At 54.7% G+C, this 27,518-nt stretch overlaps 2 protein-coding genes and 1 pseudogene across 4 annotated transcripts; 1 reads left to right on the forward strand and 2 right to left on the reverse strand.

Moving 5' to 3' along the window:
* Positions 1–4,303: 4,303 nt before the first annotated feature.
* LOC103282805 (interferon-inducible GTPase 5) lies at positions 4,304–16,884 on the reverse strand. 3 transcript variants are annotated; one of them, XM_062962696.1, is made up of 6 exons: positions 16,167–16,884; positions 14,252–14,730; positions 6,791–6,910; positions 6,181–6,336; positions 5,550–5,693; positions 4,304–4,894 (listed from the first exon to the last, which is right to left on the reverse strand). In XM_062962696.1, the coding sequence occupies exons 1-6, from the start codon at positions 16,763–16,765 to the stop codon at positions 4,686–4,688; spliced, it is 1,707 nt and encodes a 568-aa protein (XP_062818766.1). In that variant the 5' UTR covers positions 16,766–16,884; the 3' UTR covers positions 4,304–4,685. The 3 variants fall into 3 exon arrangements, with proteins under 3 accessions (XP_062818766.1, XP_062818764.1, XP_062818765.1); XM_062962694.1 differs by having other exon boundaries at positions 4,757–4,894; positions 13,791–14,730; positions 16,167–16,882; XM_062962695.1 differs by lacking the exons at positions 4,304–4,894; positions 5,550–5,693; positions 6,181–6,336; positions 6,791–6,910 and having other exon boundaries at positions 13,391–14,730; positions 16,167–16,881.
* An 85-nt stretch (positions 16,885–16,969) lies between these two features.
* On the forward strand, positions 16,970–19,142 carry LOC134293796 (immunity-related GTPase family Q protein-like; annotated as a pseudogene).
* A 3,195-nt stretch (positions 19,143–22,337) lies between these two features.
* LOC134293835 (skin secretory protein xP2-like) lies at positions 22,338–26,096 on the reverse strand. Its single transcript, XM_062962710.1, has 4 exons — positions 25,741–26,096; positions 25,559–25,631; positions 25,291–25,431; positions 22,338–23,092 (listed from the first exon to the last, which is right to left on the reverse strand). Exons 2-4 carry the CDS (start codon positions 25,608–25,610, stop codon positions 22,482–22,484), a joined length of 804 nt encoding a protein of 267 aa, XP_062818780.1. The 5' UTR covers positions 25,611–25,631; positions 25,741–26,096; the 3' UTR covers positions 22,338–22,481.
* Positions 26,097–27,518: the final 1,422 nt, after the last annotated feature.

Here is a 27,518-nt window from a genome sequence, read left to right on the forward strand (position 1 = left end):
CAATGTAAGAAATAATAATTGGTTTTCCAGAAGCATTCTCTCCTGACGTTTCGCCCACATCTCTTATGCAACTTATCATTTAGCACTGGTATGTGACAGAATACGAATAATATAACATGCTAATGGTATATTATACATATTGTGGTATATGATTAATATAGTACAATGTAAGAAATAATAATTAGTTTTCCAGAAGCATTCTCTCCTGATCTTTCGCCCACATCTCTTATGCAACTTATCATTTAGCACTGGTATGTGACAGAATACGAATAATATAACATGCTAGTGGTATATTATACATATTGTGGTATATGATTAATATAGTACAATGTAAGAAATAATAATTGGTTTTCCAGAAGCATTCTCTCCTGACATTTCGCCCACATCTCTTATGCAACTTATCATTTAGCACTGGTATGTGACATAATACGAATAATATAACATGCTAGTGGTGCATTATACATATTGTGGTATATGATTAATATAGTACAATGTAAGAAATAATAATTGGTTTTCCAGAAGCATTCTCTCCTGACATTTCGCCCACATCTCTTATGCAACTTATCATTTAGCACTGGTATGTGACAGAATACGAATAATATAACATGCTAGTGGTGTATTATACATATTGTGGTATATGATTAATATAGTACAATGTAAGAAATAATATTTGGTTTTCCAGAAGCATTCTCTCCTGACGTTTCGCCCACATCTCTTATGCAACTTATCATTTAGCACTGGTATGTGACAGAATACGAATAATATAACATGCTAGTGGTGTATTATACATATTGTGGTATATGATTAATATAGTACAATGTAAGAAATAATAATTGGTTTTCCAGAAGCATTCTCTCCTGACATTTCGCCCACATCTCTTATGCAACTTATCATTTAGCACTGGTATGTGACATAATACGAATAATATAACATGCTAGTGGTGCATTATACGTATTGTGGTATATGATTAATATAGTACAATGTAAGAAATAATAATTGGTTTTCCAGAAGCATTCTCTCCTGACATTTCGCCCACATCTCTTATGCAACTTATCATTTAGCACTGGTATGTGACATAATACGAATAATATAACATGCTAGTAGTGCATTATACATATTGTGGTATATGATTAATATAGTACAATGTAAGAAATAATAATTGGTTTTCCAGAAGCATTCTCTCCTGACATTTCACCCACATCTCTTATGCAACTTATCATTTAGCACTGGTATGTGACAGAATACGAATAATATAACATGCTAGTGGTGCATTATACATATTGTGGTATATGATTAATATAGTACAATGTAAGAAATAATAATTGGTTTTCCAGAAGCATTCTCTCCTGACATTTCGCCCACATCTCTTATGCAACTTATCATTTAGCACTGGTATGTGACAGAATACGAATAATATAACATGCTAGTGGTGCATTATACATATTGTGGTATATGATTAATATAGTACAATGTAAGAAATAATAATTGGTTTTCCAGAAGCATTCTCTCCTGACGTTTCGCCCACATCTCTTATGCAACTTATCATTTAGCACTGGTATGTGACAGAATACGAATAATATAACATGCTAGTGGTGTATTATAGATATTGTGGTATATGATTAATATAGTACAATCTAAGAAATAATAATGGGTTTCCAGAAGCATTCTCTCCTGACATTTCGCCCACATCTCTTATGCAACTTATCATTTAGCACTGGTATGTGACAAAATACGAATAATATAACATGCTAGTGGTGTATTATAGACATTGTGGTATATGATTAATATAGTACAATCTAAGAAATAATAATGGGTTTCCAGAAGCATTCTCTCCTGACATTTCGCCCACATCTCTTATGCAACTTATCATTTAGCACTGGTATGTGACAACATACGAATAATATAACATGCTAGTGGTGTATTATAGACATTGTGGTATATGATTAATATAGTACAATGTAAGAAATAATAATGGGTTTTTCAGAAGCATTCTCTCCTGACGTTTCGCCCACATCTCTTATGCAACTTATCATTTAGCACTGGTATGTGACATAATACGAATAATATAACATGCTAGTGGTGTATTATAGATATTGTGGTATATGATTAATATAGTACAATGTAAGAAATAATAATTGGTTTTCCAGAAGCATTCTCTCCTGACGTTTCGCCCACATCTCTTATGCAACTTATCATTTAGCACTGGTATGTGACAGAATACGAATAATATAACATGCTAGTGGTGTATTATACATATTGTAGTATATGATTAATATAGTACAATGTAAGAAATAATAATTGGTTTTCCAGAAGCATTCTCTCCTGACATTTCGCCCACATCTCTTATGCAACTTATCATTTTGCACTGGTATGTGACATAATACGAATAATATAACATGCTAGTGGTGTATTATACATATTGTGGTATATGATTAATATAGTACAATGTAAGAAATAATAATTGGTTTTCCAGAAGCATTCTCTCCTGACATTTCGCCCACATCTCTTATGCAACTTATCATTTAGCACTAGTTATATTATGTAATACTAATAATATAATATACTAGGGGTGTATTATAGACATTGTGGTATATGATTAATATAGTACAATGTAAGAAATAATAATTGGTTTTCCAGAAGCATTCTCTCCTGACGTTTCGCCCACATCTTTTGTGCAACTTATCATTTAGCACTAGTATGTGACATAATACTAATAATATAACATACTAGTGGTGCATTATAGATATTGTGGTATATGATTAATATAGTACAATGTAAGAAATAATAATGGGTTTTCCAGAAGCATTCTCTCCTGACGTTTCGCCCACATCTCTTATGCAACTTATGATTTAGCACTAGTATGTGACATAATACTAATAATATAACATGCTAGTGGTGTATTATAGATATTGTGGTATATTATTAATATAGTACAATCTAAGAAATAATAATGGGTTTTCCAGAAGCATTCTCTCCTGACGTTTCGCCCACATCTTTTATGCAACTTATGATTTAGCACTCGTATGTTACATAATACTAATAATATAATATACTAGTGGTGTATTATAGATATTGTGGTATATGATTAATATAGTACAATGTTAGAAATAATAATTGGTTTCCAGAAGCATTCTCTCCTGACGTTTCGCCCACAATGTAATTTTATTGGTATCTATTTTTATTTCTGAAATTTCCGACTCTCAGCTTATACTGGAGTGAATGATTTCCCAGTTATTTGTGGTGAAATTAGGTGCCTCGGCTTATATTCGGGTCGGCTTATACTCGAGTATATACGGTAATGTAATTTTATTGGTATCTATTTTTATTTCTGATATTACCCACCCTCTGCTTATACTGGAGTCAATGATTACCCAGTTTTTTTGTGGTAAAATTAGGTGCCTCGGTTCATATTCGGGTCGGCTTATATTCGAGTATATTGGGTATTTGAAGAATATTCCATGGAGAGGCCTTCCTCCTCCTCCTCCCTCTCCATTGAGGGCAATGCGGGGAATTTTCCAGTCCGCCTGCAATGCGCGCCTTTCACCACTGGATGGAGACAAACACACACAGCGGCTTATTCCCTATTCATTTTCTCTCCGCCTGCAATGCGCGCCTTTCACCACTGGATGGAGACAAACACACACAGCGGCTTATTCCCTATTCATTTTCTCTCCGCCTGCAAAGCGCGCCTTTCACCACTGGATGGAGACAAACACACACAGCGGCTTATTCCCTATTCATTTTCTCTCCGCCTGCAAAGCGCGCCTTTCACCACTGGATGGAGACAAACACACACAGCGGCTTATTCCCATTCACATTCTCTCCGCCTGCAATGCGCGCCTTTCACCACTGGATGGAGACAAACACACTCAGCGGCCTCCTGGCCATTCACTCTCTCTCCGCCTGCAATGCGCGCCTTTCACCACTGGATGGAGACAAACACACACAGCGGCTTCCTGGCCATTCACTCTCTCTCCGCCTGCAAAGCGCGCCTTTCACCACTGGATGGAGACAAACACACACAGCGGCTTCCTGGCCATTCATTTTCTCTTCGCCTGCAAAGCGCGCCTTTCACCACTGGATGGAGACAAACACACACAGCGGCTTCTTCCCATTCACATTCTCTCCGCCTGCAATGCGCGCCTTTCACCACTGGATGGAGACAAACACACTCAGCGGCCTCCTGGCCATTCAAGTAATGGAGAAATTGCACTTTCCATACCGCTTGACACTGCTCTCTTCTCCCCAAAGCTCAGGAAGGCAAGGAAGGAAGTCAAGAACAGGGAAGAAGTGAAGGCTCGTGCGTGTTTTTTCACCTTTATTAATCCACCAAGAGGTGTAGTGCCGTGGTACAACCAAGCATTGAGCACTGACTTAACAATAGCATAATTATTTAAAACAAGGCCCCGTCACCCTAGAAGCAACTGACTTAATACTTTTTAAGCTATTGATTACCAACGCCGCACACGAACCCCTTCTCGCCTCACGGGGGGAGGATGGCAGCCCTTCCCCTCCTCCGTCCAGGGGACCCTGGGCCTTCCGGAAGCTGAGACCCTCAGGGCCGGGTCGGCCCCTCCTCAGGGTGGCACTAGCTGGAAGCGTCTCCTGAGTGAGGCGGGGTCCAGTGAGAGCCCCGGTGGAGGAGGAGGAGGTGGAGAAGCGGAGGGAAGGCTGCATGGAGGGGCTCAGGCCCAGAGAGCCCAGAGGGACAGCAGCACGGCCAGCAGGGAGAGGCCCCCACCACCACTCGGGGCCACGGGGCCCGGCACTCGGCTGCACAGGTTGGCCTTGACTGCCACGTTCCGGCTGGAGGCGAAGAGGGCCACAGCTCCCATGTCGCAGAAGTTCTTGGTGGCGCATCCCATGAAGGCGACCTGCTCATCCTTGAACTCTTCTGCAGGGAAATGGAGGGAAGGGTAGGGAAGGGTTACCCTTCCACATAATGTTGGGCCCCTTTGTGACCCCCCCATGGAACTGGATCCATGACACAACACCTGTGTCTCTTCCCTTGGCCCTTGGCCCTTGACTCCATCTTGTAGTTTAAACTGCCTTGCCTCACAGAAAGAAAGAAGAGGGGGAGAGAGGGAAAATCAGCCACAAATAGGGGTGTGGCTCTTATGCGATGAAAAGAAAAAACGGGAAAGTACCAAAAAAATTGGGACCCTCCCCCCAAATGTGAGTACGACTGTTGTGCTGGTATTAAGAGGCAATGATGGCCTTACGGATATTAGAAGCAAAACTGAAGTATTTTGGCCACATTATGAGGAGACAGGAAAGCTTGGAAAAGATCACGATGCTGGGGAAAATGGAAGGAAAAGGGAAGAGAGGCCGACCAAGGGCGAGATGGATGGACGGTATCCTTGAAGTGACTGGCTTGACCTTGAAGGAACTGGGGGCGGTGACGGGTGACAGGGAGCTCTGGCCTGGCCTGGTCCAGGAGGTCACGAAGAGTCGAAAACTACTGAACGAGTGAGACGACGACAACGGCCTTATTTTCCCAGGTGCATCTTTGCAGGGGCAGCCCCCCCCCCCCCCCGGCCACCCCTTACCTTTGTTTGCAGAAGTGGAGAAGTGGATGCAGTGTGTCAGGAGCCCGGTGCAGGCGACGCGCGTCTGGTTTGGGCAGATGTTTGTGCCCCGAGAAAAACAGGAGTTGCAGCGGACGCCATTGGGCCTCTGGGACGCTCTCTGCACTGCAAAGAGGGAGAAAGAAAGCCCAAGAGGAGGGAATGGCTCCTGTTGCTGCCGCTGCCGCACCTCTTGTGGCAGCACCTGGGGCAGCCTCCAGGGGGCGCCCTGGAAATGTGCAAGGCCTGAGCCCTCGGAGCCGGCAGGGCAGGGATGCCTCCACGAGCCTGGCCCAGGGTGCTGGCGCGCTCAGAGGCACCTTTAAGGGTTGTACTGCGACCCAGAGTGGATTTCCCATCCCAGCGCCAGGGAAGGCACCCGGTGCCCTAGGTGAAGGACAAGAGCAGAGGGTCGTGCGGAGAGAGGCAAACCCAAGCTTTGACGTTGCATTGGGGAACGTCCTGCGGCTGGCCCTCCCAGAAAGCCCACATTCCCTCAGCTAAGCCCCAAAAGCGGCACAGCCAGCCCCCCTGCACCACGATGCTCGGCCCCATCTGGTCTCCTGGTGAAGCCCCAGGCGCCCCTTTCACGTGAGACAACCCCAAAGCCTACCGATGACTTCCTGGGTGTTGCAGCGGTCAAAGCGGCAGCAGCTGGAGTTCCAGCGCATGTGGAAATTGCCGGCTTGCAGCGCATAGAACTGGTTGCAGAGGCGGTCATCCGAATTGCACTTCTTCTCATAGGTCGGGTTTTCAAAGTCCTGGTCCCCTTGAAGGAAGGAAGGAAGGAAGGAAGGAAGGAAATCCATTAGCTCTCCCACTCACGGATCTCTCTCCAGTGGGGAGCCTGGCTGCAAGGGGGTTGAAGTCCAAAACACCTGGAGGGCCAAAGGTTGCCCAAGGCTCCAGCCCCAAGAAGGCTGTGCTGCATGGGTCCCCTTCCAAGGCCTTCCCTCCGACTCCAAAGACAGAAGAAGAACCTGAACTTGGCCATACTGGCGGAGAACACGCAACCCTGTGATTCCAGCCATGAAAGCCTTTGACAACACACAGAAGAACTGCTGCTACCACGTGCGGGGAAGAACGTCTCCCACGACTCGCACCACAGCGCTCTGCTCAGCGGGATTCCGCCGTTCCGTCATAGATGCCAAGCGCAGAGCAAAGGATCGAGTGGCCCTGCCCCTCTGCTGCCGTTTTTCAGGAAGGAAAGCACATGTTCTCACCTGAGTTCTCCATGCGGGCAATGGTGATACAGCTGTTGACTGAGGAAGGGCAGGTCTGCTGGGTGGTGCTGCAGTTGTAGCCGGTGGGGCTGGTGCAGTTGTAGCAGAAGATGGCCTCACCTGCAGAGGGAGGGGGGCACACACCTGAGCAGGGCGCACCTGGGCAGCCCCCTCCCTCCCTCCCTCCCTCCCTCTGGAGAGTCTGGTGCAAGTGAGGGAACACAGGGGAGGGGTCTCAGACACATTTCACTGGGCATGTGAGTGCGTCCTCCCACCCTGCATCCCTAAAATGAGAGGTAACACTTGGCTGAGTCACCAGCCAGGCCTGGTCACCTTTAAGAAGCCACAGGCTACTTGCCCCCCTTCCTAAATGGTATCCCTCCCTGATAATTCGACATTGTTTTGCACCTTGGCCTGGATCTTTTGGCCCACATCGTGATTTTAATATTATTTTGTATATTGATTTTCTATGACTGTTTTTAATCATGTTGTAGTTTTATTGTTTGGTGATTTGTTTAATGTTTTTATTTGACTTGTATTGTCGTACCCGGGCATGGCCCCATGTAAGCCGCCCCGAGTCCCCTTGGGGAGATGGGGCGGGATATAAGAATAAAATTATTATTAATTATTAAATTATTACTAATGCAGAGGCAGGGAGGGAGGCGGGCCTCTTATTGAGACGGCACAGCATGGCTTTAATTGGTGGTGCTCAGTGTGGTCAGTGGAGGTTCCGTCTTTGGAGGATTTAAAGCACTACGGCACCAGCCCTTTAGTCAAACTATCTGCCAGACCGCATCTCTTCCTATGAACTGTTGCGGGCTTTAGGATCTACCAGGAAGGCCCTTCTCTTGGTCCCACTTCCGCCTCACGTGCAGTGGGTGCGGACAAGGGGGGGGGCTTCCTTCTCGGTGGTGGCCCCCTACCCAGCTCTGGAATGAATGCCCTCCTGAAGGAGATCAGTTCAAGACCTGGCTTTTTTGACAAGCCTTCGACCATGTTTAGATTTTCTTATAATACATACGAGGACCGTTAGACTCTTTTTAAGCACTTTACAATTCCGAGGTCGAATACTACTGTTTTATCTACAGCAATTGTTGTATTTTATTGTTTTTACCGGGGGAATGAGAATTTATGATGTTGTGTTGACTGTTTATTGCCTATGTTTTGTTTTGTAGTTGTTTCTTATAGCATGCCTTGAGTGTTTTGTGAGGTGTACCTCAGGGAAATGGTGGCGGGATATAAAGTTTTATTATTATTATTATTTGGAGTTTGGAGGGCCATCTGTTGGGAGTGCTTTCCTTGTGCTTTTCCTGTGTGACAGAAGGGGCTTGGGCTTCCAAAATCTAGGACTCTACAATTGATATATCATAGAATATTGTGCATCATAACAACGGCCATCTGTTGGGAGGGATCGGATGGTGTCTTCCCACCTGGCTGAAGGAGGTTGGACTGGTTGGGTCTCTTTAGGATCTCTTCCAATTCTATGATTGTATGATTGATATGTCATAGCATATAGTCCATCTATTGTATCTATGGCTGGATGGCCATCTGTTGGGAGGGATCGGGTGGTGTCTTCCCGCCTGGCTGAAGGAGGTTGGACTGGTTGGGTCTCTTTAGGATCTCTCCCAATTCTATGACTGTATGATTGATATGTCATAGCATATAGTCTATCTACTGTATCTATGGCTGGATGGCCATCTGTTGGGAGGGATCAGGTGGTGTCTTCCCGCCTGGCTGAAGGGGCTTGGACTGGATGGCCTTGGAGCTTTTCCAACTGTATGACTCCCTGAAGAGAGAGGGAGGCCCCAGAGGATCCACTCGCGCTCCCCACTCTCCTTCTGGCTCCGAGAGCGGCTTCCTTTGACCGAAGGAGGAACAGAAGTGGAAAAGTCCACAGGGCCGGAGGCCTTCTCCTGGCCGTACTGATAGCCATCTTATCAGTGCAGCCTTGTCCGTCCATCACAATCAGAGCCTAGCCGTCTTCAGGGAGAGCTTCCAGGGGGAGGGACAGGTTTGCCATCCACACAAGTGTCCTATTTGCAGGGGAAGCGGAGGCGAGAGCCAAAGCAAGCCTGGAAAGGAGCGGAGCGCTTTCCACTTGGACGGCTGCCTCCCAGGGAGCTCCCCTTGACCCCAGGTGACCTCACTGGATTCTCCCCTATAGTCCCCACACACCGTGGCTGCCTGGACAACAGACGGCTTTTGGAGGGTCACAGACTCTCCTCCTCTGGAGGCTTTTAAGCAGAGGCTGGATGGTCACCTGCCAGGAGGGTTTGGTTGGTGTCTCCTCCTATGGCAGGGCTTGGGCTGGAGGGCCCTTGGGAGTCCCCGAGAGAGAGAGAGAGAGAGAGAGAGAGAGATCATAGAAGGCGGTGTGTCTGTCTATTGGGTAGCCATCTGTTTATTTATTTATTTATTTATTTGCAGCATTTATATTCCGCCCTTTTTTCTCACCCCGAAGGGGACTCGGGGCGGATCACATTACACATATAGGCAAACATTCAATGCCTTTTAACATAGAACAAAGACAAGACAAACATAGGCTCTGAGCGGGCCTCGAACTCATGACCTCCTGGTCAGAGTGATTCATTGCAGTTAATTGCAGCTGGCTTGCTCTCCCTCCTGCGCCACAGCCCGGGCAGGGTTGGGAGGGGTGGGATGGTGCCCGCCTTCCTGGAAGAAGGGAGTTGGACCAGATGGCCCTCCCAAATGTAGGATTCTACGATAGATATATCACTGAATATAGTGCGTCTGTCTATCATAGCTATGGCTGGATGGCCATCTGTTGGGAGGGCTTGGATGGCGGGGCTTCCCTTTGTTCTTCTGTTCTGAAGCACAAGAAGTTCTTAACGGCGCTCTGCCTCAAAGGCTCTAGTCCCGGCTGAAGGAGACCTAGGGCTGGCATGGGCCAACTTCAGCCTTTGCTGCCAGTTGTCAGGGATGGTGGGAGTTGCAGTCCAAAACACCTGGAGGGAGGGCTGAAATTGGCCCATGCCTGGTTTACCAGGTGCCTGCCTAGCTACTTTCCTTAAGGGGTTCTATAAGCAGAGGCTGGATGGCCATCTGTCGGGGGTGCTTTGAATGTGATTTCCTGCTTCTTAGCAGGGGGTTGGACTGGATGGCCCATGAGGTCTCTTCCAACCCTACTATTCTATGATTCTAAGGAGTCGGGCCTTACCTGGATCCAGGAGGAGGGCGGCCAGCAGGGCCAAGGCAGGGGCTGTGGGGGGCCGCATGGGGGCTGGTGGGGAGACCCTTCTCTCTCTCTCTCTCTCTTCCTCTGTGCAGGCAAAGGGCAAGGCGAGGAAGGGCTTCTGTGGGGCTGGGGGCCTCCTGGGCTTTGGATATAAGGCCAGCCCTGCCCTCACCCGCCCCATTCCCCTCCCATTGGGGCCTGGCACCACACAAAGGCCCTCCTCCCCTGCTAAGGTGGGTCCCTGCCACATCAAGGCACAGAGAGCATTCCAGCTGCGCATCGCTTTCAGGGCGGAGTGGCCCAGCCACCCTCCCAGTGCCCGTGCCAGGGGAATGTGGCCGGACGGGTCTCGCCCTGGGATTAGGCCCAGCTGGAGGCTACCAGAATCAAGGCACGGGGCCCTGCCCTTTGACCTCCCCCTTGGCCACAGGGGCCACGGGGACCGCTGTGCCTGCCGCCCTCTTGTGGCCTGAAGGGACATCGCCGTCAGAGGCAACGGCTCACAAGACTTAAGTGCAGGAACGGACATCCCACGGAGAACTGGGGAAGGAAGGGCTTGTCGCCAGAGCAAAAGGGGAAGGAAAATACAGTAGAGTCTCACTTATCCAACACTTGCTTATCCAACGTTCTGGATTATCCAACACATTTTTGTAGTCAATGTTTTCAATATATCGTGATATTTTGGTGCTAAATTCGTAAATACAGTAATTACTACATAGCATTACTGCGTATTGAACTACTTTTTCTGTCCAATGTGTTGTATAACATGATGTTTTGGTGCTTAATTTGTAAAATCATAACCTAATTTGACGTTTAATAGGCTTTTCCTTAATACCTCCTTATTATCCAACATATTCACTTATCCAACATTCTGCCGGCCCGTTTATGTTGGATAAGTGAGACTCTACTGTACAAGGAACTGAATCAAGACAATCTTCATGATCAAACAAATAAAATAATACAAAGAGCAGAGGTACAACCCTTCCCAGGGGGAGGGGCGAACAGAATACAACAGCTTTATTGTCATTGTACTATTGCATAACAATAAATGCTTTCCCCGTCACAAAACAACATGCCCACCCCTCCACACTCCAACCACCACCGCACACTCGCAATGCCGCATCAATGCAAAAGCATGGAAGAGGAAACATTGGATAGGTATAAGTGGCAGACACATACAGAAGGGAAATGGTTAGGAATACAGGAGTCATCATTATATTATTTTGTGTATCGTTGAAATGTTTTAAGTTTTGTCAAATATGTTCTGTCGTTGTTCGGGCTTGTCCCTGTTGTGAGCCGCCCTGAGTCCCCTCGTGGAGATGGGGCGGGATATAAAAATAAAGTTTATTATTATTATTACTATCAGAATGGTATAAGAATATATGGGGAAAAGATTTGTAATGGTGACTGTGACAATGATATAATTTACCTACTTACACACACACGAGAGAGACAGAGAGAGAGAGAGAGAGAGAGAGAGAGAGAGAGAGAGAGAGAGAGAGAGAGAGAGAGAAGGCTGAGGCCCTCCCCCTCTGCATTGCCCCTCTTGAGCACTGCCAGATTCTCTCCACAGCTTGGCGTTGTAATATTGTACTTGTGAACATCTGAGTCCCGGCAGCCCAGCAGGGCCTTCCATGATCTGGCACCGAATGGTAAGCCCTTCCTCGCAGGAGGTGCTTCCTTGCAGGCCATGTTTGCAGTGCTCCAGCGTGGCTTGGCGTGAGCGTGGCCCTGGCCATCCCTATAGCCGTGGCTGGAGGTGGCTTGAGGCTTCCACTTCCTGCTTCCACTTCGGAAGGAGGATCTAGAAACCCTGGCCAAGCCTTTCTAGAGCTGACCTGTTTGAGGTCACAGTTTGATTCATGGTTTCTGTTAGATGTACAGGCTAAAACCTTATTATTCAGGCAGCCTTTTAAAGGAGAGGGTTTTTAAGACCAAGTTGGGGGGTGCTGCAGCTTAAGCTTTGAATACGTTCCTTTAAAAGGGGGTTCAATTGCTAATATCTAATCCAGGGGTCCCCAAACTTTTTAAGTGGAGGGCCGATTCACAGTCCCTCAGACTGTTAGGGGGCCGGACTAGGGTGAAATAGTCCAAAATTAAGATTGTTGTTCTTGTGTGCCTTCAAGTCATTTCAGACTTAGGTCAACCCTAAGTCTAAAGTTTAGGACAGAGGCCAGGTCAACCACCTTGGAAGCCCACGGGGGTGATCTAGATTATCATAAGACCATAGGTAAGGAAAAGGACCCTCAAAGGCCATCTAGATGGTCTCATAGGACCATAGGTAAGGAAAGTGATCTCTAAAAGCCATCTAGATGGTTTCATAAGGGCATAGCTAAGCAAAAAGACCTCCAAAGACCAGGTAGACTTAGGTCAACCCTAAGTCTAAGGTTTAGGGCAGGGGCCAGGTCAATGACCTTGGAGGGCCACATCTGGCCCCCGGGCCTTAGTTTGGAGACCTCTGATCTAATCAATACCACTTATGTTGAATACTCTTTTAGTGTTTGTATGCTTTTGTATTTTAAATTGTATTGAAAATGTTTTTTATTGTAAGCCTCTTTGAGTCTATGGAGAGGAAAAGCGATATAAACATCATAATAATTTTACAAATGGCGCTAAAGCAGTGGTTCTCAACCTGTGCGAGGGTCCCCAGATGTTTTGGCCTATAACTCCCAGAAATCCCAGCCAGTTTACCGGCTTTCAGGATTTCTGGGACTTGAAGGCCAAAACATCTGGGGAGGGATGCACAGGGTGAAACCACGGCACTAAAGCCACAGAAAACAGCCAGGCAGTGAAGCGAACATAACTGATAATTTCTAATCAATACCATTGATGCTGAATTCTATTTTAGTGTTTGTATATTGCTGACTTTCAAATTATATTGAAAACACAGTTTGGAGGGATGGTGTGATGTTTTATGGTGTGTGCTGGAGAAAGCATTTAATTTGTTGTATAACGTACATTGACAATAAAGTTATTTTGTTCTAATCTATTAAAACGTTTCTATTGTGATCTGCTCTGAGTCTTTGTGGTATAAATAAACATAAACATCATCAGCGTCTTCACTAAGGCAGTCCAGGATGAGTGCTAATAATAATTCCACTTATTGCACTAAAGCAACAGACAACAGCTAGGCAGTGAAGCGGATATAACTGCACATGTGTTATCAACACCATTTATATTTTAATGTCTTTATATTTTTGGATTTTAAATTGTATTGAAAATGCTTTTATTGTAAGCTGTGTTGAGCCTCCTTTCTGGATAATTAACATTCTCATCATATTTTACTTATTACACTAAAGCAGGCATGGGCAAACTTGGGCCCTCCAGGTGTTTAGGACAATTCCTAACAGCCTACCAACTGACAGAAGTTGTGGGAGTTGAACTGCAAAACACCTGGCTTGCCCATGCCTGCACCAAAGCCACAGAAAACAGCCAGGCCGTGCAGCGGAGCAGGGCCCTCAGGAGAGAGGCGGCAGCAGCTCTGTGCGGCGGGAGGGGCACTGGGGTAGGGGTGGGGACCACACTGGTGGGTGTCCCACCTCAGTCCCCGCTGCTGCTGCTGCTCCCGCCCTGCCCGGCCCTCCTGAGCAGGCGCTGGGCGTCGTCGGCCATCTCCTCCAGGCAGTGGCCCAGCAGGGCATAGGTGGCGTGGAAGGAGAGGCCGCCCGAGGCCAGGGCCCCGCAGACGGGGAGGCGGTGGGCCAGGAGGTGGGCCAGGGCCAGCCCCGCGTGCCCCACCCCTTGCCCCGCCAGCAGCCCCTCCACCGCCTCCTGGCTGACCCCGCGCCCCACGGCACTGCGCACCTCCCTCCGCAGCAGGGCCAGCGGGACCCCCGAATGGCTGGAGAGGCGGGCCAGGGAGGCTGCGTCCAGGCCAAGGCTCCGTCGGTAGGAGGCCAGCGTCCGCAGCAGGAGCGGGACGTCGCAGGCGGCGGCCAGGCCCGGCAGAGGGACAGTGGCCACCAGGCTGGAGAGCAGGGCCGCCTTCCAAGCCTCCCGGTGCAAGGCCTGCCGCTTGCTCTCGACCAGGGCCGGGGAGGCGCAGGGCAGCGCCAGGAGCAGGGCCTGGCCTTTGTGCCCCGGGAGCCCCCGCTCCAGCGCCTCCTCCAGGGCCGGGAGGTCCCAGTGGCGGGGCTGGCGGCTGCTGAGCAGGAAGAGGGGCGCCTCCTTGGCCGCAGCGACCCCCGCGTGGGACAGGCGGGAGCGGCACTCGGCCCGGAGCCCCTCCCAGAGAGCACGCTCCTCCTCCTCCTCCTCCTCCTCGCCCTCCTCTGCCTTCTTCTTTTGCAAGGTCTCTGGGTCGCGGTCCACCTCCGTGCAGATGAAGAAGCAAGGCTTGCCTCGGGCGGCCACCTCATCCGCCAGGCGGAGGAGCCCCTCCCCGAAGGGCCCCGAGGACAGGAGAAGGAAGGCGTCAAAGCGGGCCACGTCCACGTCACCCGGGTCATGCAATGGGAGCTCCCAGAGGGTCACGCTGGGGTGGCCTGGAAACGGGTGCGGAGTGGGGGGCTCTGCGGGGGGCTCCCCCTCCACCCCCCACAGGTCCTCCAACAGGGCGGCCCCCTCCCTCTCCCCCTCCTCGGCAACGAGGGCGAGGTCCACCCGGGCACTCCAGAGGGCCTCCAGGCTGCCCTCCACGCGGTCCGCCACTGCCGCCAGGCCCCCCAAGGCATAAGCCTCCTGGATCTCGGCCGCCTCCCGGTCGCTGATCACCTCGAAGCCCAGGTCAGGGGGGCCCTGGACCCTGGAAGAGGAAATATTGGACGTCAGCCACATCCTGCACAAGTTTATAGTTCTCAAGAGGGAGAGCAATAAGCAGCTGAGGTCAGGGATAGGGACCCCCCCCCCCCCGCTACTTCCTGTTTGTGAGACTCTTAGGGACACGACTCCTCCTTTTTTCCCAACTGCATGGCCAGACCCACTTTTTTGGATGGGGGACACAGCACGGCAACAAGTCACGCTGTGGAGGAAACAACCTCCTCAAGCCTCCTCTATTTGATGTTTGTCTGTTTTATTTGTATGTCATTTTATAACCTGAAGTATATGTCTGTTCAGTTTGCATTTACCTCATCTCCATATGCCTAAAACAGTGGGATGGGCTGCAAGTCATGTGACCGTTCAGTGTTCAGTTTTGTTCAGTTTTTGAAAGAATGGCAGCGCATGGGGTGCAGACCCAAAATGAATAAGAATATGAGCTCTGGCCTTGTCTGACGCAACTGCTGAATGCACCTGTCCTGTCTGGCACGAGTCTGTCCACGTGAAGCAGGTGAACATAGCACTGCACTAAGATGCCTCAAACCTACACCTGTTGATAAACTCTACAAGTTACCTGGCATTGCCCCCCCCCCAAATGTAGGATGAGAAGTTGCTGCTAACTGCGAGAGAAAGAAGGTTGAACACTGAAAGCCACCCACTGCATGGCTCTCAGCCTCCTCCCAGTAGACGCAAATCAGGGAAAAGCTTCATGAGAACCACCTCTCCTCTCAATGTTCCCCCAGCAACAGCAAGAGTATTCCTCTGGGCAGAAAAATCAGGCCATCCCAACTGGATGGCCCTCCACCAGGGTCTTTCTCCAGGTGCAGACCAAGAATGGGCCACTTGGAAGTTCCTGAACAGACTCAGAAGTGGAGTGGGCAGATCTAACCCAGAGAGAGCGTGGATGAGCTCCCTCTATCAGCTCCAGCTCCATGCGGGGACATGAAAGAAGCCTCCCACAAGGATGGTAAAAGCATCCAAAAACTTCCGGGCAATGTCCCCTGGGTAACGTCCTTGCAGACGGGCAATTCTCTCACTCCAGAAGCGACTTGCAGTTTCTCAAGTCGCTCCTCACACAAAAAAAGGGGGGAAAGTAGAGATCGTTGCTCATCCTGGGACTCGCGGACGTGGGCCTGGGCGCCCCCCAAGCACTCAATGCAGTGCTTTCTAAGGCGCGGTTTCGTTCTCCCGCAATGGAGATGCAACTTCGGCCCTGCTCCCCCCCCCCCCCCCCCCCCCCCGCCGCAGGTGTCTTGGACTCCCAACTCACACAATTCCTAACAATCTAACGCTGTAATGCCTTCGGGGGCGGGCGGGGCCTGCTTTAAAGGCTGCCTCCGCCCCCTGAACGGCTGACGCTGGTTCCCGTGCAGCTGTGTTTGGGGAGCCCCCCCCCCCCCAGTCCCCAGCCCCGCCCCCGCTCACCTCTCTTGCGCGCGCAGCAGGGCCTGGAGGGAGGCCCGGAGGCGGGGCAGGTCGAGGTCGCGGGGCTGCAGGGCCGAGACCAGGAAGACCCCTCCCGGCTCCGCGTCGGCGCCCGCCTCCTCTTGGGCCACCTCCCGGAGGGCGCGCAGGGCCTGGGGGCGGTCGAAGGGGCGGGGCGGCGGGAGGAGGCGGCGGAGGGTGTGCAGCTCCAGGTCGGCGCGGCTGCGGACGAAGAAGACGCTCCGGCCGGCTGCGCGCGCCTCCCGGGCCAGGCCGCGCGCCCGCGCCCCGAAGTGGCCCCTCCGCCCGCAGAGCAGCACCAACGCCGCCGCGCCCGCGCCTTCCACCCACCGCGCCGCCGCCGCCCCCGGCCCCTCGCCCTCGCCCCCCTCCTCCTCCTCCTCCTCCTCCTCCGGGAGGGAGAGCTCCCAGAAGAGCCAGTCGGGGCGGCGGGGGTGCGCGCGCAGGGAGGGGCGCCTCAGCCCGCCGGCAGGCCCCGCCCCTCGCTTCTCCTCCGCCGCCTCGGCCCCCAGCAGCGCGTCCAGCAGCGCCGTCTTGCCCGCCCCCGGGGGCCCCGCCACCACCACCGACGCCTCCATTTCCCTCTCTCTCCCTCTCTCGGGGGAAGAGGCGGCTGCGCGGAAGGGCGGGGGTCGCGCAGGAAGGGGAGGGGCCTTCCTCCGGGCCTCCCGCCCCAGCGCTGCGGAAAGGGGCGCGGCTTCCGCCCGGTGCGGGAAGAGGAGGAGCCTTCTCGCTGGCCTGGGCGGAGGGCGCGCTCCTGCCCCTCTCCTCCCTCCCCGGCGATGGCGGGCTGCTGCGAGGCGGGGCCGGGCGCCCCCTCCCCCTCCCGGGCGCCCTGGCCGGGCTCCTGCTCCCCGGAGGCGCGCGTGGGCTTCGTGGGGCGGCGGCGCGGGTCCGGGGTGAGCTGGCTGGTGCGGGCCTTGGCCGGGCAGCCTCTCTGCCCCTGGGGCGACCCCCGGGCTTACTTCCGCCGGACGGAGAGCCCCCCGGAGGCCCCCGCGCCGCACCGGCACTTCCCGCAGCTAGCGCTGCACGACCTGGGCCCGCTCCCCTCGGCCCCGCCCGAGCCCCCGCTCTCCTCCTTCCGCTGCCTGGTGCTGGTGACGGGCCCGGAAGAGGAAGAGGAGGGGGAGGGGCCCGCGGAGCCCCCCCTGCGCGCCCTCCGCCGCGCCGCCCCCCGCGCCGCCCTGCTCCTGGTCCGCACCGGCGCCGACGCCCTCAGGCACTCCGAGCGGCGCCGGGCGGGGCTGTGGGGGCGGGGCCCGGCGGGGGAGGGGGCGTGGCGGGGGCGCGCGCAGGGGGCCCTCGAGGAGGCCATGCGCCGGGAGGGGCTCGACCCCAGCGACGCCTTCCTGCTCTCCGCCCTCCAGCCGCGGCGCTACGACTTCGCCCGCTTCGAGCAGCGCCTCGCCCTCCGCGCCCTGGGCCTCGACACCCAGGGGAGGGCCGTGCCCAGGTGAGCGGGGACGGAGGGGCGGGGCTAGGTGGGCGGGGCCAGTGCCTGCTCTCTTCCTTGCGGTGTCAATGGAAGAAGGGGTCCTCCTTATCCGGGGGGGAGGGGGGCGACCACCCGCACTCACCCACCTTCTCTCTCGCAGGAGCCCCCCGGACGCGTCCGCTGCCAACTGGAAACGGGCGGAGGAGCTCTTCCAGGCCTGCCAGCCCCGGGGCCTCCTGCAGCTGCCGCCCGCCTTCCGCTCGGCCCTGGAGGACCCGGAGGGCACGCGCCTGGAGGTGGCCCTGGTGGGGGAGGCCGGCCCCCTGAAGTCCTGCTTGCTCCGGGCCCTGCGAGGAGGGGGGGCCGAGGACGGGGAGGAGGAGGAGGAAGAGGGCCCCCCCCGGAAGGCCCGCCCCCTCGGGCTCCTGCCTGCCCTGCTCCCCCGGGCCTTCCTCCGGGAAGTGTCCCCAGCGCTCCCCCTGGACCTCGGCCGCTACGACCTCGTCCTGCTCCTGGGTCCTCAGGAGGGAGAAGCCCACAAGCGCCTGATCGCGGCCGTGGCCTCCGCAGGGAAGGAGGCCTTCCTCGTCCAGAGCAAAGCAGAGGCCCAGAGGAGGCTGCAGGAGGGCGGGGGGGAGGAAGAGGAAACGGGCGGAGGGCCTTCCTGCTCCCAGGGCCTTCCTGCTCCCAGGGCCTTCCTGCTCCCTGACGACCTGCCCCTCCTGCTGGAGGCGCTCCGGAGCGGGGGCCCCGGCTGGAAGAGGCAGGCGCTGCGCTCGGCCCTCCCGGGGACGCTTTCCCTCCTTGTGGCGGAGAAGGCGGGGGCGCTGAGGCGGGAGGCCTGGGAGCGGGCCCTGGGCCCCAGCACCTCCTCCTCCCCACAGGAGGCAGCCACGGAGCTCCTTGCGTCCCTGGGGGGCTTCCGCCGGGAGCTGGGCCTGGAAGAGGCCTTCCTGCAGCAGGCAGTCGACCTGGGGCCTGACGAAGCGGCCGAGGTGCTGCGAACGGAGGCCAGGAGCCCCTTTGCCCGCCCCAAGGGCCCCGAAGCACTGCTGGAGCTCGTCACTGGGCCCCCCTCCCTGGGCAGCTGGGCCTGGAGCTTCGTGCCCTTCTTCGGGTGGGGGGCCCAGGCGGAGGCCCGGGTCTCCTTCGCAGACGCCTACCGGGTGCTGCAGAGAGCGGTGACAGAACTGGCGGAGGACGCGGAGCGGGTGCTGCGGAGGGCCCTCCTGGAGGAATAGCGCCCTTGGGCCTGCGCTCAGAGTGGCTCAGCCCGGTGCATCGCAGGGCAAGAGTGGTGGCTCCTGCCGCGTCCCTCACGCTCTGCTGTGCATGCCGTTCAGCCCTTGCTTGCTTGCTCACCTTCAATCTTGCTCGCAGTAATGAAATTGTGGGTGAAGGAGCTGCTCAGTCCAGCCCCCCCTCCCCTCCTTTGCCCTAGTTCTGATGAGACTGAAAGGTCAAGCCTGACTCCCAGCAGAGCAGGCCTGCACAACGTGGGGAAGGAGATCGGCTGAGTCTTTTGTGGCCACAGATGGGATTTTAGGACCTCACTTTCCAAGGAAGCTGTCGATTGATCGGGATTGATGTTGTTGTGTGCCTTTAAGTCATTTCAGACTCAGGGCCACGCTAAGGTCACTGTCCCACAGTGTTCTGGTCCCAATTTATTCAAAGGATATTTGCTTTTCTCTTCTTTGGAGGCCGAGAGTGTGTGACCTGCCTAATTGGTTGAGAGCCGCAGTCCAAGGTTCAAACCCCTGAGACATGCTTCATGAATTCCTTCCCTCTTTTCCTTCCTCTCTTTCTTTCTCTCATTCTTTTATTCCATCTATTTACTTCCTGCGTACCTTTCTTTGCTTCATCCTTCCTTCCCTTCCTCCTTTTCTCTCTCCCTCTCTCCTCCCTCCTTCCATCCTTGTACTCCCCAGGCCCCTGAACAGTAAATAAGGATGTAAAACTGGGGGTAGTGTTGATGTTACATGTGGGGAGGGGGAAATGTTTACCTGGCACTACTATGTACTTGGGATGTGGAAACAAAACAGCAGTGTGACCTGCCTCGGCTGTGTCCGCGTCTCAGTTTGTGTCTCAAGTGGCAGAACCCACTTGGTGTGGAAGGATTGATCACCTTATGAAGTTGGAGGTTGGGGAGGGGGCTCTGAGGCAAACCTATGGACAGGGCAGGCACCCAAGATTCAGATCAAGGGAATTAGAAGTGCCTGGTCACCAATGGCTGAAGGCCATGATTTTGTTGTTTACTTAGGCAAGAAAGGATACTTGTTTTGCCTCAAGCGGGGCATGAGCCCATCTTCCACAGACATCCCTGTGCAACGAAGGAGGTCCTACCAAGGGACACAGAATGGCACGAGCAGCACTGCTCCCACTTCTCCATGCAGTTAAGTCTTGAGTCATGGACAGCTTGCCTTCGCAGAAAGTCAGGACTCACTCTGCTTCTGTTCACATTACACCTGGATGCCCACACGGAGCATTATTTGGCCAAGGCGACAACAGCAGCTCCTCCACGTATATTCACAACCCTCAGGATGGGCTGCACACATTCCTCTGCTGCACATGCTCACAGTTTTCCGGCGGGTGGGTCCAGGAGTCCAATAGTGGCACGCAGGCCCACTCACTGCAGGCAGTACCTGGGAGGCAAGGGTTCGCCCCTCCCTCTGCTAGAACTGCTCTCTGGTGTGGCGGATGTAGTGTACGGACACTTGGTCAAAGCTGCCCCCACATTCCATGTAGGAATAGGGCTGAGAAGGCAGGAGCTCTGGAGCCTGTGGGTGGAATCCCTGGTGCGGACGCAGTCTGGACGGGTGCCGGGAGCACCTGTGGGGCTGGGGGTCGGAGGGGTGCAGGGACAGCCTAGGGGGGCCTGTTGGGCGCATGACCCCGCTGGTGGGGGAGGAGGGGGCGGGAGGCGCCAAGGCCCAGGTGCAGACAAGGAGGGTGCTGTGCAAAGAGGGTGCCCTGCATGCGCCTGGAACTTCTTGTCCAGGAAGGTGATCAGGCAGCGGAAGCATGGCTTGGCCCCGCAGCCGCCTGCGGAAGGAAGGAAGGGAGGGAGGGAGGAACAAGGCCGTGAGAGCAGACCCCGACCAAGCCAAGCCCCTTCCTCACCACCTTGGTCTCCAGAGAGGCGCTCAGTGCCGTGCAGGCCGATGAAGGGAACACTGCTGCAGAATGGCCTTGCGCAGAGGGATGCTTCCGCCAGGCCCACCACGCTGCCTGAAGCACAGCCCTCCCGCAATGTCCTGGTGTTCACGCCTTTCTCTCGGGTATTTTAATATGTGTATGTTTTAATCTAGATACTTTATTTACTATATTTATACCCTGCTCTTCTCACCCCGAAGGGGACTCAAGGGCAGCTTACAGATTATGACAAAATGTAATGATATACCAATACAACATTTCAAATTATAAAAGTTTGAAACATATAGATACAATAAAACAAATTATCCTGTCTCTAATAACCTGACAGGGAAAATGTTTCACCCTGGGCTGTGTGTATTTTAAAGATAGTAGTGCTGGTGAGAATAGGGGAGCCAAAGTCAGAGCCGGTCCATGTTTGACTTCATATTGATTCACAGAATCCATCAGGTCATATCAACCCATATCCTAGGATGGGCCAAAACTTGGTCCAACACCCAGGTCTTCAGCTTCTTCCTAAAAGACATGAGTGAGGGGACTTCCCTAATCTCCCTTGGTAAGGAGTTCCATGGCCACTGAGTCTCCACCGAAAAAGCCGTCTCTTGTCCCCAACCGCACCTGTGATGGCGGTGTGACCGAGAGCAGGGCCTCACTTGAAGATCTTAATCTGTGGGACAGCCCATAGTATGTATGTAACTGTCCTGTCCCCCAAAAGGAGGCAGGAGAAGCAGGTAAGAAATAGAAAATCACTATGGCGAGAGGATCTCAAGCTGAGCAGGAGCCAAGCGAGTGGCGCTGCAGCTCAAAAGGCCACTGCGATTGGAGGCTGGTACCCAGGTCGAGGAGGGAAGCCACCGTCCCATCCCAGCTTCTTTACCTGGGATTATGTACTGTACATTTAAAAGGTTATTTTAGTGTATTTATTGTATTTTAATCTGTTTTTTCCATTTGATTGGCTTTTGGACTTTTTAAATTCTGCTTTTTAAACTTGACTAAAGTGCGAGATTATCAGCCGCCTTGCGTCCCGGGGGGTGTAAATAAAGTTAATACTGATAGTAATAACATTTTAGCAAACCAAGTGGTGCTTAATCAAACCTATTCCTATTCTTACAACTGAGGACGGGAACCCTGCGAGCCTCAGGCAGCCCTCCAAGCGTGAAGGTGTCTCAGGGCCTCCAACTCCCAGAAGCCCTCGCCTGGGCTCAAATGGGCAGGAATCTTGGGAAATGGAGTCCCAGGGCCCGGAGGAGGCCCTCAGCCTTCTCTTCCGGGGTCCTGAGTGGTGCCCACCCCCACCCCGAAAAGAGAGTTGGGCAAAAAAGGAAGTGACGTGTCCAGAATCACCTTTATTGAACCAGACCCCCTTCCCCCCTCCCTCCAAAAGAAACACTCAGCTACCAAGAGTCATGATTTGTGCTGGTTGGGAGCCATCCCCGGAAGCCACGCCCACACGCGGGAACACGGCCTGGGTTGGGCGTGGGAGGCAGGTGGGATGGGGCGGGGCACTCCTTGGCACCCACAGCGAGCACGAGCCCCCCCCCCCCCCAAGGCAGGCCAGGCCAACTCCCTCCCTCTCTCCAAAACACGCAGACGGGGAGGGGGGCTCAAGTTGGGCAGAGAGGAAGGACCCTCTCCGTCCCCCTGCCCCGCCCCGTTTCACGTTAGAAATATAGGACTGGGGGGAGGGACAGACAGGGGTGCAAGGCCTAGAGCTCCCCCCGCGCGTGGAGCATGTAGTGCTGGTGCAGCTGCGAGACCAGGCCGAACTCCCCGGGGCACTCGGTGCAGTGGTAGGGCCCCCCCTCCGCCTCCTCCGCCTCCTCCTGGGCGCCCCCGTTGGCCTGCCCCCCCGCGGGGGAAGGGGAGGGGGACGGCTGGTGGCGGGGGAGGGGGAAGGCCCCGCGCTGCTGCTGCCGCCAGCCGTGCTCGCAGCGGTGCCCCTCCAGGGAGGCTGGGGAGGCGAAGCCCAGGCCGCACTCGGCGCAGATGTAGTGGAAGGCCCTGCCGCGGGAGGGGGGCCCCTCGGGGAGCGGGGGGGCCTTGGTGCCCGGAGGGCCCAGCGGGGAGGGGCACGAGGAGGGTCCGCTGCTGCCTCCGCCCCCGCCGTGGGGCCGCTTGCGCCCGATGTGGTAGCTCCGGTGCACCTTCAGGGCCCGCGATGTGCCGAAGCCGCGCCCGCACTCGGGGCACTCGTGCCACTCGGGGCTGGGGGCCTCCTGCGAAGCGCTGCTCAGGCGGTCCTCCCCCACAACGGCACCCGCACCCTCCTGCAGCTCCCCGGCCGGGCCCCCAGGAGCCTCCTTGGCGCCCCTCGGCCCTAGAGAGAAAAGGAGAGACAGAAAGAGAGAGATTGGAGGGACCGGCACAGAGCCCACCCTGCAGCTCTGCAAGGAGAGGAGACACGAGAGCTGTGTATAAAGGTGTGAAAGGGTGTCAGGAGGAAGAGGGAGGGAGGGGGCTTCTTTTCTGCTGCCCTGGAAACTAGGACTCAAGGGAGCCATGGGTTCAAATGACTGTAAGAAGAGCTGTTCAGCAGTGGAACTCTCTGCCTCGGAGTGTGGTGGAGGCTCCTTCCTTGCAGGCTTTTAAACAGGCTGGGTGGCCACCTGTCGGGGGGGGGGGGGCTTTGATTGTGTGCATGGAGGAAGGGAGTTGGACTACATGGCCAGTGTCTTCATTATTCAGTGGAGCCTCCGATGGCCTAGGGGATAAATCGGAGAGTTGGAAGAGACCCATGGACTTGAAGGTTGGGTTGCTGACCTGAAACCGTCAGGTTCAAATCCCACCCGGGGAGAGTGCGGATGAGCTCCCTCTATCAGCTCCAGCTCCATGTGGGGACATGAGAGAAGCCTCCCACAAGGATGGTAAAAACATCAAAACATCTGAGCATCCCCTGGGCAATGTCCTTGCAGACGGCCAATTCTCTCACTCCAGAAGCAACTCAGTTTGCTCCTGACACGGAGCTCCTCCCGATGCTCTTGCCTTTCTCCTCTTTAAGACATCATGGCTGCTGCAGTGTGTGTGTGTGTGTGGGGGGGGGATTGGAATGGGGGGGGGCCTGGGAGGCTGCCGTGCGTTTTTGTCATGATCACTCACACACTCATGCCATCCCACTACCAGCCCTAAAGTAGAACACACGGCCTGTGGCCAAAAGAGAGGACAGGATGCGGTTGCCCCGAGGGGGAGAAGGGGGCCCTGGTCTGTGGGAGGGGCGCCAGACATAGACATGGGCGGCAGGGCGAGTATTCCGGACAGTAAAGGTGTCGGGTATCTTGAGCCGCCGTGCGTCTGTCTGTCTGTTTGTCTGTCTGGGTGTATCTTTCCAGTGAGGCTAAACCTATGGCAACAGTTGGAGCAAAGCAGCCCTGCAGTTGGGAACAGAGCGGCCAGGGCCCGGGGAGGGGGGGGGGCTTGCGCCAGAGGGCCTGGAGTTGCCATCCCCATCGCCCCCACGACAGCACGGTTTTTGTTCCTGGGTTATCAATGCCATTCTTTCCTGATGGGTTTTGTCCTAAAAATATGGGGAAAGTTTAGTGAATTGCAGCATAGAATCATAGAATAGTAGAGTTGGAAGAGACCACATGGGCCATCCAGTCCAACCCCCTGCTAAGAAGCAGGAAATCGCATTCAAAGCACCCCCGACAGATGGCCATCCAGCCTCTGCTTAAAAGCCTCCAAAGAAGGAGCCTCCACCACGGCCCCGGGGAGAGAGTTCCACTGTCGAACAGCCCTTCTCACAGTGAGGAAGTTCTTCCTGATGTTCAGGTGGAATCTCCTTTCCTGTAGTTTGAAGCCATTGTTCCATTGTGTCCTAGTCTGCAGGGCAGCAGAAAACAAGCTCCCTCCCTCCTCCCTATGACTTCACTTCACGTATTTGTACATGGCCCTCATCATGTCTCCTCTCAGCCTTCTCTTCTGCAGGCTAAACATGCCCAGCTCTTTAAGCCGCTCCTCATAGGGCTTGTTCTCCAGACCCCCAAACATTTTAGTCGCCCTCCTCTGGACGCTTTCCAGCTTGTCAACATCTCCCTTCAACTGTGGTGCCCAAAATTGGACACAGTATTCCAGGTGTGGTCTGACCAAGGCAGAATAGAATAAGGGGGAGCAGGACTTCCCTGGATCTAGACGCTATTCCCCTCTTGATGCAGGCCAGAATCCCATTGGCTTTTTTAGCAGCCGCATCACATTGCTAAAAAAGCCAATGGGATTCAGCAAGACTTTGTCTCTGCGGGGGGGGCAGCCCATCCTGCAATCGCCGCCAGTGAGTCTCTCCGAGGGCGCTCCTGGAGAGACCCCGTTCGGGTAGCGGCACCGCGAGCGAGCGGGCCCGGGCCAACTTCGGCTCCCCCCCCCTCCAGGTGTTTTGGACCCGAGCCGGCTGTTCGGAATTGTGGGCGCTGGAGCCCCAAACCCCTGGCGGGGAGGGGGCCGAGGCTGGCCGGGCCTCCCTGGCTCGTGGGGTTCCGCACACGCGTCGCAGCCCTGCCCCCCAGGCCAACCCTCACCCGGCAGTACCTGGGAGCCCGTTGGCGGCGGGGGAGGGGGCCCGGCTGCCCCCCGAAGACACGGAGGTGGCCTCAGAGGCGGCGCCCTCGCCCTCCTCCTCCTCCTCCTCGTCGCCTTCCTCCCGGCGGGGGGCCTGCATGGCGGGGGGCCCTGAGGGAAAGCCCCGCGGTGAGCCTGGAGCGGACAGGCAGCCCCCCCCCCCGCCCCCGCCACAGCATCCCCGCGAGGGAGCCCGCCCCGCCCACAAGGGGAGGGTCCCGAGGCCCCGCCCACTCACCGCCCGAGGCCCCGCCCTCCGCCTTCGTCGCCTTGGCCTCGTCTTCGGCCATCTCCGCTGGGCTCCGCGGGGCCTGCGAAAGGAGCAGCCGCCATCACGCCCCGCCCGCTCCTTCTCCCGCGGAGCCCCCTCCTCCCCCCCTCCCCCCTTCCTTCCCTCCCAGAGTCCCCGGCGGCACTCACCGGTTCCTCCGGCGTCGGGGCGGGGCGGCCCGGTCCCCTCTGGCCCAGGAGGCGAGCTGCGCACGCGCGGGCGCCGGAAGGAGGCCGCTCCTTCCCCCCCCCCCGCCTCTCCTTGGGGCGCGTGCGCAGTGGGAGCCGGCTGGCAGCGCGCCCTTCTCCGCCGCGCGCATGCGCTTCGGCAGGAAGGCCGCGCGAGGGGAGGGAACGCCTTGAAGGCAGCTTCTGCGCCTGCGCGGGAGGGAGCCACCGCTGCCCTGACAAGCAAGTAAACAAGCAAACGCGGGGCCGGGCGGGAGCGGAGCCCGGATGAACCGAGCCAGACAGGAGGGAGGTCGCTAGGGGTCGCGACGTCAAGGGGATTTCTCAGCACTTCTTCGGCAGGGTCAGTGAAGGGTCACTTGAGATGGGCTGCCCTGCCCTGCCCTGCCCTGCCCTGCCCTCCCCCAGCAGCAGCCTGTTGACTGCATTCAGATGCCTCCCCGTGTTTTAGAATCAGAATGATAGAATCGGAGAGTTGGAAGAGGCCCATGGGCCATCCAGTCCACTCCCCTTCTGCCATGCAAGAAAGGCACAATCAAAGCAGTCCTAGCTGATGGCCATCCAACTTCAGTCATCATCATCCAGCATATATATCTCATTTGCTGTGTCATACTGTCTTTGTCTTAATAATAATAATAATAATAGGGTTGGAGGAGACCCCATGGGCCATCCAGTCCACCCCCCCCCTTCTGCCATGCAGGAAAAGCACAATCAAAGCACTCGCGGCAGGTGGCCACCCAGCCTCTGTTTAAAAGAAGGAGCCTCCACTGCAGGCATGTAGCGGGGGGGGGGGGGGGGTTGAGGGGCTTCAGCCCCCCCCTAAATTCTCAGTGTGGTCCACGAGAAGGCCTTACATTTATTATTTAAACTGTTATGTTGATTCATATCATGATCTGATCACCATACTCAATATATCCCATATGCATGTGGGTATTGGAATAAGGATACAAAAGGTTTGCTAGGGTAGACCCTCTCCCGCTCAGACTCAGCCCCCCTCCCCCCCCAACCAAAATCCCAGCCCCTCCCGAAACAAAATCCTGGCTACGGGCCTGCTGCACTGGACTCAACTGGAGGCAGTTCCACCGCCGAACAGCTCAGAAAGATTCCCTAATGTTCAATGGGAATCTCCTTCCCTGTCACTTGAACCCATGGCTCCAGGCCTCTCCCTCCTCCCTGGAACCCCGCTTCTCATATTTATACATGGCTCTCACATCTCCTCTCAACCTTCTCTTCTGCAGCTCTTTCAGCCTTTGCGATCTGCATTCGACCCCTTGCCTAGTTTCCAACAGACCTCACAACCTCTGAGGATGCCTGCCATACCATAGATGTGGGCAAAACGTCAGGAGAGAATGCTTCTGGAACATGGCCAGACAGCCTGAAAGACTCACAGCAAGCCAGACAAGGGTTCTTTCTCCCACCCTGGACATTATGCTCCCTCCTGGGTGTTCCTGTCACCAATCCGAATTTGGTGCAGAGGGAGCGCATTGCAGAAGCACAGTTAATTGTCTCTGATTTTGAGAATGGGGAGGTGGGCTTGTGGGTGGCCCTTCCCCTCGCCGGCCCTCCCTCCCTCCCTCCGCTTCCTGCTCAGATGGAGAACAGCCTGCCAAGCCTTGCCCTGGCCCGAGGGATGCAGGGTTGGTGAGGCAGTGGCTTCACAGGAAAGAGGGTCCGTGCGGTGCCCTCCCATTTGCAGGGAAAGAGTTGAGCGGCACGTCAAGGAAGAGCGAGTGAGCGAG

The sequence above is a fragment of the Anolis carolinensis genome, unplaced genomic scaffold (genome assembly GCF_035594765.1).
Source record: "Anolis carolinensis isolate JA03-04 unplaced genomic scaffold, rAnoCar3.1.pri scaffold_10, whole genome shotgun sequence".
NCBI lineage: Eukaryota > Metazoa > Chordata > Lepidosauria > Squamata > Dactyloidae > Anolis > Anolis carolinensis.